The 15,867-nt window shown below is 39.3% G+C and overlaps 1 protein-coding gene across 1 annotated transcript in view; it reads left to right on the forward strand.

Annotated features, from left to right (window-relative positions):
• Positions 1-15,867, forward strand: part of L2HGDH (L-2-hydroxyglutarate dehydrogenase) — a 32,702-nt gene that overhangs the window by 3,088 nt on the left and 13,747 nt on the right. The window contains exons 2-4 of the mRNA XM_049767287.1: positions 2,000-2,115; positions 2,564-2,715; positions 6,667-6,798. Coding sequence (XP_049623244.1) covers positions 2,000-2,115; positions 2,564-2,715; positions 6,667-6,798 — 400 coding nt within the window. The remainder of the gene's footprint in view (positions 1-1,999; positions 2,116-2,563; positions 2,716-6,666; positions 6,799-15,867) is intronic.

The raw sequence follows: 15,867 nt of genomic DNA on the forward strand, positions 1-15,867 counted from the left end.
CAAGGGAATCACTGGTAAAATCATGTAAATGGGGCCATGACATGAGAGTAGGAGGCCAACCGATAGGATGGGGAAGCACAGGAAGAAAACAAGGCTGGAAAGGGGCCACACCAAAACACTATACTAGATAGAGTCAGATCTGTGGTTTGCAAAGAATTTCTCCCATTTGTTAATTATATTTTAATACATTTTTGTTTGAAATTTTTTTGGCCCTATCAACGGTGCACTGAGCTAGGGATTCCTTCTTAATGGAGATGGGGAACTATGTGTGGTGTCGGGGATCACCAGGATTATACCCAGTGATGCTCTGAGAACCATGTGGTCCAGGGGATCAAATTTGAGACATTGTGAGTCATGTCCTAGGGATTAGGTTTGAGCCTCACATGCAAAGCATGTGCTCTACCCTTTTAAGCTGTCTCACCAGCCTCCAATTTAACAGTCTTTTTCTTTTGTGGGTCAAGCTTTTGTTGTCAACTCTTTACCTACCCTTAGATCTGTTTTCTTCTGAAAGTTTTATAGGGAATATTTGATACAAAATATTGTTCATTTTTTTTTGGTTTTATGGCCACACCCTGTAACGCTCAGGGGTTACTCCTGGCTATGTGCTTCAGAAGTCGCTCCTGGCTTGGGGGACCATATGGGATGCCAGGGGATCGAACTGTGGTCCGTCCAAGGCTAGCGCAGGCAAGGCAGGCACCTTACCTCAAGTGCCACCTCCCGGCCCCAATATTGTTCATTTTTAAAGTTAGAATTACTACTTTCAGCAGTATCACTGAAATAATTTCAGGTGTTGTTTAGATGTTACATCAAAATATAATACAAGGGACTGCAGAGATCGCATGGAGGTAAGGCGTTTGCCTTGCACGCAGAACATCGTTATGAATCCCGACATCCCGTCCCCCGAGCCTGCCAGGAGTGATTTCTGAGCATGGAGCCAGGAGTAACCCCTGAGCGCAGCCGGGCATGACCCAAAAACCAAATATATATATGTATATATATATATGTATATATGTATATGTATGTATGTATAAGAGGGAACAAACTAGAAGAAGCAAGTGTGGTCATATTCTTATAAAACCTTGATTTGTTGATGGTCATTGATAAAGATAATATTTTAACCCTCTCATTGTAGAACTAGAAAGGCTCTACATGTCCTTTGTAATTATTTTTAATGACTATATAATTGGAATCTGTTGGTCTTGGAGACAGTGAAAGTAAGTAGATAAGACTTGTAGGCAACTAAACCAGGTTTTATCCCCAGCACCCCATATAGTTCCCTGAGCCCTTCCAGGTGTGTTCTCTGAGCAGAGCCAGGAGTAAGCCCTAAGTATAGCCAAGTGTAGCCCCGAACCCAAAATAAGAAAGATTGTATTTTTAAGTGTATTTCTGGACCATTTATTTTTCTAAGGTTTGATCTTCCCACTAGTTATTTTCCTTTTAACAGGATTTATATATATATATTCTTATACAGAGTTAGTTGTCAGCTTGTCCACAAGGAATCTGTATTTGGCTTTTTTGGGGGACCACACCCAGCAGTGCTCAGAGGTTACTCCTGGCTCTGCCCTCAGAAATTGCTCCTGGCAGGCTCTTGGGACCAGGTGGGATGGCGGTGTTAGAACCTGGATCTGTTCCAGTCGGTAACATGCAAAGCTAACGCCCTACTGCTGCACTGTCACTCCAGGCCCTATATTTGACTTTTTAAAAGGATTGGTGGGAGGTAAGAGTGTACTGACTCATCACCTATGTGGCTAGCTGGTGCAGAGTACTGTGGAGACTTGGAGCAGCTCAGGTAACTGGCCACATAGTCTACTGGTTGTAGCCAGTTATACGACAGACTAGCCTTTATAGATTTTTTCTTAACTATGAGGCCAGCTAGTACAAAACTGTACGTATTTAATGATTATAAGTCATAGCTTAATTGTCAATGAAAATTATGCCTGGGAGTTTGATGAGGATTGTTTAAAACGTGCATTATTTTAAAGGTGACTTTCTCTTCAAGCTCATTTGATATAGTCATTATCGGTGGTGGAATTGTGGGACTTGCCTCTGCCAGAACACTCATACTGAGACATCCAACACTTTCCATCTGTGTTCTAGAAAAAGAGAAAGATTTGGGTATGTATCTTATTAGTGTTAACTCTTTGGGCTTCACCTGAACACCTGCTCATCTTGCCAGTTTTACATCCTTCATGTTAAATGTCTGTGTTAGTGTTCTGATGTAGGTTTTTCACAAAGCTTTGAACTAGTACTTGGGTGGAGATTATTTATTTGAGAGGCTGTCTGGGCAGGAGTAAGAAAGAAAAAAGAGTGAATTAGGGAAGAGCACCTGAAGGGAATTGTTGGTTGTAAGAAGTGAGTTTTACCTGGCAAAGTTGTACCTGAAATCTGAGGTGGGTTGGAGGATGTGTCACAGGCTCTAAGGAAAGTGGGAGAAATCAGTGCTCTGACTATAAGAACAAAGAATAAAAGGCAGAGTTTTTAATTATATGGACTCCAATGGCTTCACATGTTCATTTTTGTCTGAGCCATGTGTGTTTCCTCAAGAATTTGTCTTTTCCTGTAGCTATTCACCAGACTGGACATAACAGTGGTGTTATCCATAGTGGGATTTATTATAAACCTGGATCTCTGAAAGCTAAATTATGTGTAGAAGGTGCTGGTCTCATCTATGAGTACTGTAACCAAAAGGGAATTGCCTACAAGCAGTGTGGCAAGGTATGTTATTTTTACTATACTAGGGCCCCCCAAATTGTTTGTAAATAGCCATTTCTTAGTGATGTTAATGCTGAATAAAAGAATGCTTTTTCCCTTTGTATCTATGTAATTTGATAATTTGCAAGGACTAATATTATGGACTAACTTTTGGCCCTTCATTTTCCTTCAGTACTTCATCCTTTTTATTTTTGAAAGGATGGGGTTGGGCCATGCTCTGGGCTATTCATGCTCAGGAGTGATCCTTGGTGTTGCTTGTAGTACTGAGGGATTTAAAGTGGGGTCAGCAGAATGAGAGGTAAGTTCCTTAAACTCTATAACAATCACTCTGACCCAGTTTTCTTGTTTGTTTTATAATGTCTATTTTGGGGGAAATGGGGGAGAAAGAAAGTAAAATAATCCTGGTAAAGCTGTGTTTTGCTCTTAGACTTCAATCTGCCTTTGTTAAATGTTTTAATTATGAGCAGTATTAGACTTTCTTTTTTTTGTTTGTTTTTTTGTTTTTTTGTTTTTGGGCCACACCCGGTGATGCTCAGGGGTTACTCCTGGCTATGCGCTCAGAAGTCGCTCCTGGCTTGGGGGACCATATGGGACGCCGGGGGATCAAACCGCGGTCCGTCCTAGGCTAGCGCAGGCAAGGCAGGCACCTTACCTCTAGCGCCACCGCCTGGCCCCGAGTATTAGACTTTCATAGATAACTTTTCTACTTCCATTCACACAATTACATAGCATTTTTTTTAGTCTCTTAAATATACTTACTATATTACATTAATAGACTTTTGAATGTTGTACTGATCTTGCATTTCTACAATAAATTCTGTTTGGTCATAGTATATCATTATTTTTGTGTTGTCACAGTTGGCTTACTAGTATTTCATTCAGGAATTCTGCATCAATATTTATAAGGCATATTGATCTATAGTGTCATTCTTATTGATGCCTGTGTCTTATTTTGTTATCAGGTTAATACTGATTTCAGAATTAGTTAGGAAGTATTTTCTTCTGTTTTTATTTTTGAAAGAGCTTATAAAGAATTGATATGGGTCGCATTCATTTGTAAAACTCATGCTTTGAATCTTTGAATGTGAGAAGATTTTAAGTAACTAATTCTGTCTCTTTGCTTTGTTTTAAAATTGGAATTGGGGGCCAGAGTGATAGTACAGCGGTAAGGCATTTACCAAACACAGGACAGACCCTCCACCACCACCACTGGGTTCAAATCCCAGCATCCCATATGGTCCCCTAATACTGCCAGGAGCAAATTCTGAATGCAGAGCCAGGAGTAACCCCTGAGCACCATTGGGTATGAACCTACCCCCCAAAAAAACAAACTTGGAATTGAACCCAGGGTGTCACATGTAAGCATGCATTTTACCACTGAACATATCTCACCAGCCCTTTCTTTTTATTTTATTTTATTGAAACAATCGTGATATACAGAGTTCTTGATAGTTGAATTTTAGATATACAATTAATCCGGACCCTTCCCACCACCAGTTTCAACTTCCCTCCACCAATGGACCCAGAGTACATCCTATACCACCACCCTTTGTTCCCGGGCCTGCCAGTATAACAGGCCCCTTTAAGTTTAGATTGAAGTTTAGGTCCTTTGATTCTATTATTATTGACTTTGGCTTGGATATTTAGTTCTGTCTTTATTTATTTTCCCACCAATTCATCTAAGACCTCTTGGCCCCTGGCCCCCAACCTCTCTTTATTCTTTTCTTCTTAGTTTTATAGAAAAATGTGGACATTTGTGGTAAAATGAAGTGTACTAAGGTTCCATATACTAAGGTTCTATGAAAAAGGTGGGAGCCCCAACTTAAACGATAAGAGATAAAAAAAAAATACAATAAATAGGTGTGTGTGGCAGGTTTTGTTTCTTTTGCACAGGCACAGCAAAATATGGGGAAAATAGAAAGGAAAAACATTTGTTTTAAAAACAGAGAGACCTTACCCATGAAGCATCCTGCCATAGGCTCCTGGCATACTAAATTGTCTAATCCCAAAGTTCTTCTCTGTGGTTCCAGTAAAAGTTCTTCACAATCACTGTTGTCTTGGTCAGGTTTCTGTAGAGATGCTGATTTTTGTACAGTTCTTGTGTCGAAATCAGGGTAACACGGAGCATCTTCTGGTTTCATCTCACCATTAGGTGGCAATGCAGAGAGCCTGGCCCAAAAGCAGATTGTTGCTGTTAACCAAGTCGTCAGGGTGCCGTATGAACCTACTTTGGAGCAAGCCAATGACAATGTAGCATTAGGGCCTTCCCTGGTAGAAGTCTAATTCCTGGTGCTGGTGTAAAAAAAACGTGCTGGTTCCATCTCCCCAGCCCTTTCTTTGTTTGTGTGTTTGTTTTTATTTAGGTTTTTGGGCTATACCGAGCTGTGCTTAGGAATTACTCCTGGCTCTGTGCTCAGAAATCACTCCTGGCAGGCTCAGGGGATGCCAGAGATTGAATCAGGGTTAGCTGTGTGCGAGGCAAATGCCCTACTCTCTGTGCTATAGTTCCGTCCCCTGCCATTTCTTTATTGGATAGAGCTCATTCAGATTTGCTTTTTCTTAATAAGTTTAAGAAATTTGTATTTCTTAATAATTTGTCCATTTAATATAGATTACTATCTTTACATGTGATTGTTTTAATATTCCTTTCCTTGCCAATAAAATGCCTTTTTAAATGTATTGATTTATTTGGTTTTTAGGCCACACACTCTTAGGGATTACGTCTGGCTCTACACTCAGGGGTGACTCTTGGAAGTGCTTAGGGGACTATATGAGATGCTGAGGATCAAACCAGATTGACCACATGCAAGGCAAATGCCCTACCTACTGTACTATCTTTCTGGCCCCAAATTGCCTTTTTTAAAATAACTCCAGAAATTGTCCTAACAGTTGTTTGGATTTTGGGGGGGTAAGGGTTTATGAAGAATTATATAAATTCATAGATGAAAAAATTAAGAAATCAAACTGTTTATAGTTTTTATTATAGAAGATTACTTTTTCTTTATTCTGGACACAAGAATCTTACAAACTACATGATTTGCAAATATTTTCTCACATTCTGTAGACTTTTAAACTTTCTTTTAGAGTTCTTTAATTTCACTTCTATTTTTAAGGTTAATTGTTGATATGATTCTAACACCTTGATTAAGAAGTGTTGTATTTCATGTGATTCTGTTAGCTCCTTGCTATGAAATGGTGATGCTAAATGCTGACCTACTTGTGGATATGCAACTGTGTTTTCTCTCCTGGTAGTTGTTTAATGCTAAGGCAGGAACAACCTTAAGCGGTTAATTTGCCTAGAAGTAAGAGGACAACAGTCTGTGTAAAGTTAACTATTTACTTTTCATTATCCTGCAATAAAATACATCAGTTGATACTTTGAAATGTACTTTCCTCCAGGAAATAAATGGATAACTTAGCTGTTCATGAATAGCCCTTAGTGAACATGAATGTTTTACTGATATACTTGCTATTTCACATGTTCTATGTAGGCCATTCTGGGTTGAGTTGTTTGGGGTTCTACCCCAGTTCTGGGGATTGAACCAGGGTCTCACATGTGCAAAAGCAAGTGCTCTACCACTAAGCTACATCTCAAGCACACCCAGTCCTATGTGAAACCTAAGTAACCTAAATAACTTGTATTTCCTTCACTATAGGTACTGAAGGCCTGAATAGTTTATTATTAGTTGCTTTTTGCCAAGATGTATTAGGAACTGTGATAACAGAAATGAACATTGAGGCTACTCTTTACTTGGAAGAAAAAAACTTATCTTTGTTTTTTTTTCCATTTGTGGAAGAAAATCTTTAGATAATTAAAAAAAGAGAGATGGTGATACACTTAAAATTTTTGGTTTTTACTTAATCTATTATGAACTATATATTTTTATGTTGGGTCTATCTTTTATTGCTGATAAGCTGAGCTTTCTCTATATTTTTTAATCTCTTTTTTTCAAGCTTATAGTTGCTGTTGAACAAGAAGAAATTCCCAGACTTCAGGCCCTATATGAAAGAGGCCTACAGAATGGTGTCCAGGGTCTGAGGCTGATCCAGCAAGAAGATATAAGAAAGAAGGAGCCATATTGTAGGGTAAGTGACTAAGTGACTCCCTAACTCCAGGGATATATTCAAAGAAGAATTTTCATCTAGGATTCAGTCTATAATAAGCATACTCAAGGTGAGTTTGTAAAAGGTCAAACTTATATAGAATTAGATAGTACAATCAGGGAAACAGTGAGGGGATTGGCATGAGAGGATGTTACTACATATTCTAGACCTTGTTTCTTCTTCCTTTATGAGAAAATGCCAGGTCTAGTCAACATTAGCAAAGGTAAGAGGAGATCTGAGATCATGCAGCATGCATGGAAAGCATTCTCTATGCTCTGTACACATGAGATTAGAGTAGAGGTTTGTCAGTAGAGATAATGAAACAGGAAAGGCAGAATTCAAATATATAAAGGGCCTAACAGTTATGTAAATAACTTTGAGGTTTATTCAATAAGGATGCAGTAGGCCACTAAAAATTATTACTGAGGGTTAGAAGGGATGGGGCCTTGCATGCAGCTGACAAGAGTTTGGTCCTGACATTGTGTATGGTCCCCATCACTGCCAACTCCTGCGCATCACTGGATGTGCCCAAAAATAAACCAAAAAAAGAAGTTTTTTTTTCTTTTTAGCCACTTCCAGCAGTGTTTGGGAGCTATTCCTGGTCCTCTGTTTGAGACTCTTTCTGGTGGTCCCCAGAGGATCATGCAGTGACAAAGACCAACTTGGATCCCCCACATATAGTCATTTATTCCAGTACATTAGCTGTCTTTCAGGTCCCTGAATAATTTTGAGGAGAGCAGTTACAATAACTAATTTATATTTTATTCATCCTCAATAAAACTGGCATGAAATAAATGGGTGTTTAGCTAAAAACTAAACAAAACAACCTGACATGAATATGGGTTGTAGGATATTTTGCTTATTTAAAACATACTTGGGAAAAAGTCTTTTTTTTTGTTTTGTTTTGTTTTGGGGCTGTACCCTCCATTGCTGAGGTTTTACTTCTGCCTCTGCCCTTAAGGATCACTCCTGGTGGACTTGGGGCACCAAATAGGGTGCTGGGGATTGAGCCTTGGTCAGCCACAAGCAAGGCAAACTCTCTACCCACTGTACTATGACTTTGGCCCCCAAAAGTCTTCTTTCTGTTATTCATGAGACGTAAGTAATAATAGTCACTTGAGGAGTAGAAAGATAGTAAAGCGTGTAAGGTGCTTGCTTGCATTCATCCAACTGGCTCAATCCCTGGTACTGCATATGGCTCTACAATTACCACCAGGTGTAATCTCTGAGCACAAAGACAGGAGCAAGCCCTGAGCACTTGCAGATTTGGCCTCAACCTCTCATCCTCCCCCAAAAAGTGTCAGTCTGCATAGTAACTTTCCTTAATAGCATTACAGAATCAGTAAGTTCAACCCCAATTCGACTAAGTGTTCCAGTAAATGCTTTCTTTGATTTTGAGGCCATACCTAGTGATATAGAGGGCTTCCTTCTGACTGTGCTCAGTAATCATTACTGGTTGTGCTCAGGGGACCATATAGCAGGCTGAGTGTTGAACATGGGTCAGATGCATGCAAGCAAGCACCTTTCCTATCCATCATTGCTTCTTCCACCCTTTTCCACTGTTTAATTGACAGTATACAGAAGGTGTATGTGAGGGACCTATATGGACTGTGACCTTGGAATCAATGTAAACAATACTTATCAAAAACTTGATTTATGGAAAAACTGTCTATGGTGCCTGAGAGTATAGTGGATGGGGTGCTTGCCTTGCAAGTAGCTAGCTGGGTTCAAATCTTGATGTCCCATACAGTACCCAGAGCACTTCCAGGAATGATTCCTGAGTACAGACTCAAGAGTGATTTCTAAGCATTACCAGGTATGGCCCCCAAAACAAACCAAAACAAAACAAAAAGAAAGAAATACCTTTTATGGAAGAGTGCCTGTAGGCTATACAGATCATTGTTTTTGCTACAGCTTCCCAGTGTTTTGTCCTATATATCTTACTCTTGAACCACACACTCCTTTCTTCATAATATGCTTCCAGTTAATGGTATCAGTGTGCAGAGATTGCACAACTTACTGTGGCCGCTGCTGTAAAGCTATGGTTGAGACAGAGGGTTTTTTTGTGTTACATAATACCTCACTCTGAGATCTCGCGGCAGTTTTAGAGGTTGATTCTGTTCTGAGAAGTTGAACGAAGTTCTGAGAGTAATTTTGTTCTTCCTGAGAAAGATGAAATATAAATGGACCTGGTAAATTTCCAAACTGGTCCTGTTGCCTGATGTTTCACACATGTGGATATAGGAAATATGTGTGAAATCTCTGCTTTCTGTCAGTTTTTCTGGGAATTTAAAACTGATTTTATTTATTTTATTTATTTATTTTAAAAGCAAGCTTACCAAATAATAAACTTCCTATCCCTTATCTATTCAGTATTTTAAAAAAAAAGTTGAGTGCTTTCTGAAAGTATGCCAAATTTGTTGCTGTTTTGTAGCTTTATGTAATTTTGATAATACTTGGTTGTGAAACTAAGATGTCAGTATTCACTGATTGGGTGCTGCAAACCATCAGCTATTTGAGAATGAAATATGTAGAACCTCCTTCCATATGGCTTGCTAATTTTTTTAGTTTAAATTTTTATTTAGGAACTATGATTTACAGTGAGGTTTATAATAGGAACCCAGGTATGGCATGCTAATTTTTAATGTTTTTATTTGTATCTGTTAATGAAAACTTAGATTTGTTTCAAACTTTGGTGCAAAGAATTGAGACAGTATTATAGATCTCTAGTCACACTATCTCCCCGGTCTCAGAATGTGCCAGATCAGGTTTGTATACACAGACCAAATTATATATCTACAATGTATCTTTGTGTCTTGAAGAAACTGGTTATCCAAGAGAGTCCCCTGCCCTCTCATCAGCTGAAAATTTTTTTGTTCATCATGATCACATTTCTTTTTTCCAGTAGATCAGATGTTAGGACTACACCTACTAAGATAAATAAAACATAGTCATCAAATTGAGCAAGGTTGTAGTGCAGCAGAAAATACCATAAACATTCTGATAGAATTGATGCTTTGTCCCTACCAAAGGATGGGAAAATATTTGCTTGGATCTGAGAGCTCAGGAAAACCTCCTCAGAGGTGAAGCACTCCCCCTCCTCATGATAAATGGATAGTATGATAAAAGAAACATATCCTGTTTTTCTCTGAGTTCTCAACACAAGTGATCTACCTCTGTGAAGCTACATTGTCAATACCTGCCTGTATTTAGGGGTGGTAATTAGGAAATATGATGTGGGTATTTCATTAAGTTGTCTTGAGTAAGTTCCTTTCTTTGACATCACCACTACTGCCAGGAATGATGAGCAAAATTTCCCTGGTACAGACTCACTTCTCTTTTTACATGACCCCAAAGGAAGAAAAAAATGTGTTTTTATTTAATTTTTTTCACCACAACCAGAAGGGCTTACTTCTGGCTCTGTGCTCAGGTATCACTCCTACAGGTGCTCCATAGACCATATGTGGTATTGAGTATTGAACCCAGAGTCAGCTGCATGCAAGGCAAGCTTCTTAGTCTCAGTACTGTCTCTTTGGATCTAGAAAGAAATAAAGCTTATTGGGTACTTCTAAAGGACTTTTTGGATCAGGTTTCTTTTGGGGGGGGTGACAGGGACTCACATCCTGCATTACTCAGGACTCACTCCTGGTTCCACACTCAGGGATCACTCCTAGGAAGCTCAGGGGACTATACGGGATGCAAGGAATTGAACCCAGATCAGTTTCATACAAGGCAAGCACTACCCACTGTATTACTGCTCTGGCATGAAACCAGATCTCTTTAGCAAGATTATGCACAGGTCCTGGAGAGATAGTACAGTGGATAAGGTGTTACCCATGTTCTATTCCTGGTACCATATATTGTCCCTGAGATCTCAAGAAGTGATTCCAGAAGGTAAGGAGTAAGGAGTATGCCCTGAGCACCATAGAGTATGCCCACAGACAAACAAAAGAAGGTTACATATAGTCAGGGAAAGCATTTGGGAAAATTTTAAGCAACCTCTGAATTTTGACTTCGCTCTTGACAACCCTTCTATGGTTCAACCATCATTTTCTCTGATCTCAGCCGAGTCCATCTGTCTTCTCTAGCAACATTTTTTTTTAATTTAAGCACCATGATTACAAACATTATAGTTGGGTTACAGTCACAAACAGAACATCCCCCTTTACCAGTGTAACAGCCCCCCCCAATACCTCCCTCCCCCTTCCCATCTCCTGCCTGTATTCGAGACAGGCATTCTACTTACAGTTATTTGTTTTTTAAGTTCAGTGAACTGTTTTTTTTTCTTAAAGGATAAGTGATAAAAAAAAAATACAATAGTAAAGGTGTGACAGTGTTGTTTGCCCAGAAAAATATGGGGATAATGGGAAAAAAAATCCTTGGCCTGATTACAAGAAGGCCTCACCCCAGAAGTTTATTGGCATAAGACCGACTCTGGGCTCTATGTCATTTTCCATGGTCCAGGTGGAACTTTTTCACACTTTAGCTGTTGTTGGTATCAGGTTCCTATATTTAAAGATTCTAAATTCTATTCATTTCTTTTATCAAAGTCAAGCTGATGTGGAGTATCCTCTAGTTTCAGCACACTGTTAGATGCGGAACGATCTGTCCTGCAAGCAGGTTGTTCTAGCAACATTTTTATTGACAACCATATATGCAGCTTTTCATTTGTCCTTCTGTTCACTTTTCCTGATTTCCAACTTTCTATGACCTGCTGATCTGGTTCTTTTACATACAGCTGAGCAGTCAAGACCTTAACTTTGGGGTCAGAGAGATAGCATGAAGATAAGGCGTTTGCCTTTCATACAGAAGGTCATCAGTTCGAATCCCAGCATCCCATATGGTCTCCTAAGCCTGCCAGGAGCAATTTCTAAGTGTGAAGCCAGGAGTAACCCCTAAGCGCTGCCAGGTGTGACCCAAAAACAAAACAAAACAAAACAAAAAAAAGACCTTAACTTTGACACTCACCTGGGGGTGGCCCCAAAACCAAAAAGGAAAAGAAAAGTCTGTTTAGGAAATATATATGTGCCTGTGATGTTAGCCATTATTATGGTTAATAAACATTGAAGATGAATAAGAAGGGGATTTTGTATTTCAATAACTGTTGCTCTGAACTTTTTGTTTTGTTTTGTTTTTTTGGGTCACACCCATCAGTGCTCATGGGTTAGTCTTGGCTCTATGCTCAGAAATCACTCCTGGCAGGCTCGGGGGATCATCTGGGATGCCAGGATTCGAACCACCATCCTTCAGCATGCAAGGCAAATGCTCTACCTTCATGCTATCTCTTCGGCCCTGCTCTGAACTTTTATAGTATTTTATTTTTACTTTCTATTTCTCTTTTCACATAGTTTTATGCTAAGTAAGGACATTTTAGTGACTAAACTCTTGATATTGTCCTAAGTTAACTTTCATGGTTATTGTACCCAAATACTTTTAATAGGTTAAAGTTGAACTATAGCATGTGATTTATTTTTGTTTTTTTTTTTGGGGGGGGGCCATACCCAGCAGCACTCAGGGGTTACTCCTGGCTCTATGCTCAGAAATCACTCCTGGCAGGCTCAGGGGACTATCTGGGATGCCAGGATTTGAACCACCATGCTTCTGCATGCAAGACAAATGCCCTACCTCCGGCCCCTATAGCATGTGATTTTATGGATAGTCAGTCAATATAAAATCTAATATAAAGTATCAATTTCTCTACTATATCAAAACAGGACTGTTCATTGGCAATTGCTCTTCACTTCTGGAAGTAAACATGCTTAGAAAATGATGGAGTCTAACAAATATTGCTTCTAGTTACTTATTTTGTTTTTTTGAGGTACACACAGTAAGCAGTAAGCAGTACTCCTGGCTTACTCCTGACTCGCACTCAAGGATTATTCCTTGTTGGGGATTGGGGGATCCTATGTGGTGTCATCAGTTAAGACAGTTTGCCACATGCAAGGCAAGTGAACTAATCCGCTGTTCTATTGCTCTGGCCCCATTGCTTTCAGTTTCTGAAAAGAGTTGTTTATGAACTTTTACAATTACATGTGACTACTGGGAAAAATAGGTCAGTGACAACTGTAACTGAGCAGAACTTCAGAAACATAATGAAAGACTCTATTCTAGGCTTCATCCTAGGATCGGTATAAAAACCAAGACCACCAACTACAGAAAACTGATTAAAACAACAGTGATGAAACAGAACTTCTAGAACTGTAAAGAAAGACTCCATCCTAGGCTCCATCCTATGACCTGTGCAAATACCAAGATCTCTAGTTACAGAGCGGAAAGTTTCCAGACATCACTAAAGGACCTAGGGGAAAGAATAAGAGCATTCACGGAGCCTGTAGTTATTCCCATGACAGGGCAGAGAAACCTTGGATCTCTTAGGCCAAGGGAATTCCCTTTCTAATCTCCCCAATATTTACTGTGCCTATGCAAAAAAAAAAAAAAAAAAAGAAGAAGAAGCACACATTAATTATGTTTTGTTATTGTTGTTGCTTGTTTTTGTTTTGTGCTTTGTTTTGTTTTTATCTTGGGACTGTGGTTATTGTTTGATTGTTGTCTCTATTGGTGTGGTGCTTATTGCTGTGGTGCTTTTCGGGTTTTTCTTTGTTTGAATTATTTATTGTATTGTTATGTTTTTCTTCCTTTTTCCCTTTCTTCTCTTAAATTGATATTTATAGCCTTTTTTCCCTCCTTTTTTTGCTTGTTTAATTTTTACCCCTCCTTTTTTTTCTTTCCTTCTAACAGAACCACATAACTTGAACCATCTTGTTCTGCCTCACAAATTGAGGGAGAAATAATGGAGGGTACCAAGACCAAACAGTCGTATGAGCGTCGAGTAGAAATAAAAAATGATCAGACTTAAACACCAAATCCAAAGCCAACGACAACAGAATCGATACCCAATCTACAACAAGCTAGACACAGAGGGGACCACTCATTTTAGCAGCCCAGGGGGCAAAGGAGAGAGATATGGGATGCATGCTGGGAACAAGGGTGGAGGGAAGACAACATTGGTGGTGGGAATGCCCCTGATTCAATGTCACTATGTACCTAAAATATTACTGTGAAATATTTGTAATCCACTGTGATCAAATAAAAATTATTTTTAAAAAATGGGTTAGTGATGGGTGGCAAAGTGAAATCTCTTAAAAACAAAGCATGTAATATTTATATATATATATATTTTTTGGGGGGGTGTCACACCCAGCAGCACTCAGGGGTCACTCCTGGCTCTATGCTCAGAAATCATGCTTGGGAGACCATATGGGATGCTGGGATTCAAACCACAGTCCTTCTGCATGCAAGGCAAATGCCTTACCTTCATGCTATTTCTCTGGCCCCAAAGCATGTAATATATTGAGGATAGTGAAAGATCATTGAATACATTGAATAAGAGATTTTGAATAATATTACCAGATGTGATTTTAAAGTTGTAACCACAACAATGCTGTGCCAGTAGATTCAGCAGTGGGCCATTAATTACTTCCTAGGAAACAGCTATCTTATAGGAGCACTTGCCTAGAAAAATAGACATACACACACACACACACACACACACACACACACACACACACACACACACACACACACACACAGTAGGCAATAGAAATGTCATTTCCTGGGGCCGGAAAGATAGCATGGAGGTAGGGTGCTTGCCTTGCATACAGAAGGATGGTGGTTCGAATTCCGGCATCCCATATGGTCCCCAGACCCTGCCAGGCGTGATTTCTGAGCATAGAGCCAGGAATAATCTCTGGGCGCTGCCGGGTGTGACCCAAGCCCCCGCCCCCCAAAAAAAGAAATGTCATTTTCTGAGACTTACCATATTGTATTTAATGTCTGGTTATGAGATTCTACACTTGATTATTTTCATCAGAATTTAATTCAATGATGTTTGATATTTATTGCAAAATTTAATCTAATGAATCAGAGATAGTACAGTAGGTAAACTGCTCTTGAGCTCTATCAGGAGTGACCTCTGAGTGCAGAGCCAAGAGTAAGTAAGCCCTGAGCACCACTGGATGTCCTTCCCTTATAAAATAAAAAGAGGATAATGGATAATTCATAATTTGGGCATGTCTTGAGTAGCAAAGCAAAATAACAACAATAACTTGTTGTAAATTTCTTACATAAATTTGAATTAGGTATATAAAAACTTAGTTATTTGTATCTTTGAATATAGAGTCTTCAATGAATCCAGTCAGTACTCTGCAGATCCTGTGGCTAGATGCAACAGCATGAGTTTACACTGAATGAGCATACATATGTTCTGTTGGGACATTTTTAGTGGAGTTTGTTTACATCATATTTGATGAAGCAGTATTCAGTTCAGATGAATAAGATCTAGATTTGGGGAAGGATAAATAAAACTGGAAAACTTATTGTGGCAGCTGAAACAGCTCTTTTTTGTGGGGCACACCTGGTGGCACTCAAGGGTTCTCCTAGTTCTGCACTCAGAAATCACTCCTGTCAGGCTTGGGGGACCATCTGGGATGCCCAGGATCAAATCTGGATCAGACACTTATAAGACAAATGTGCTACCCCCTGTGCTATCACTGCGGCCCCCATGAAATAGCCTTAAGAAAAAAAATTCTTTGTTTGATTCTTTTGAAAAAATTGTTTTGTGATGTTAGGGATTTTTTTTTTTTTAGCTAAAATTATTCTCTTCCATCGTAAGAAACATTTTATATATGTGTGTATTTTCAGTGTGAATTTTGGGCATTTAATGGAGCAAGCTTTTACTTTTTAAGGCTCAGATGTTTACTAAGATGAGTAAGGATTATTATCTCTCAAAATAAACAGAGGGTAGGTGATATGGCTCAAAGCATTCTTTGCATGTGAGTCTTGGATCTTATCCCTGGCATTACATGATCTCCTGAGAAGTGAACCAGGAATAAGTTGAATGGCTTCTTAATATCAAGTGAGCTACCATAACCCCAGCCCCCATACAAATGGCAAAGAGCTGGAATATGGCTCAACACTAGCACATGCCTTGCATTTAGAAGACCATAGTCCAGTCTCTGGTATTCCCCTTCTCCCAGTAAAGCTGTCTTTTTG

Source organism: Suncus etruscus, chromosome 2 (genome assembly GCF_024139225.1).
Source record: "Suncus etruscus isolate mSunEtr1 chromosome 2, mSunEtr1.pri.cur, whole genome shotgun sequence".
NCBI lineage: Eukaryota > Metazoa > Chordata > Mammalia > Eulipotyphla > Soricidae > Suncus > Suncus etruscus.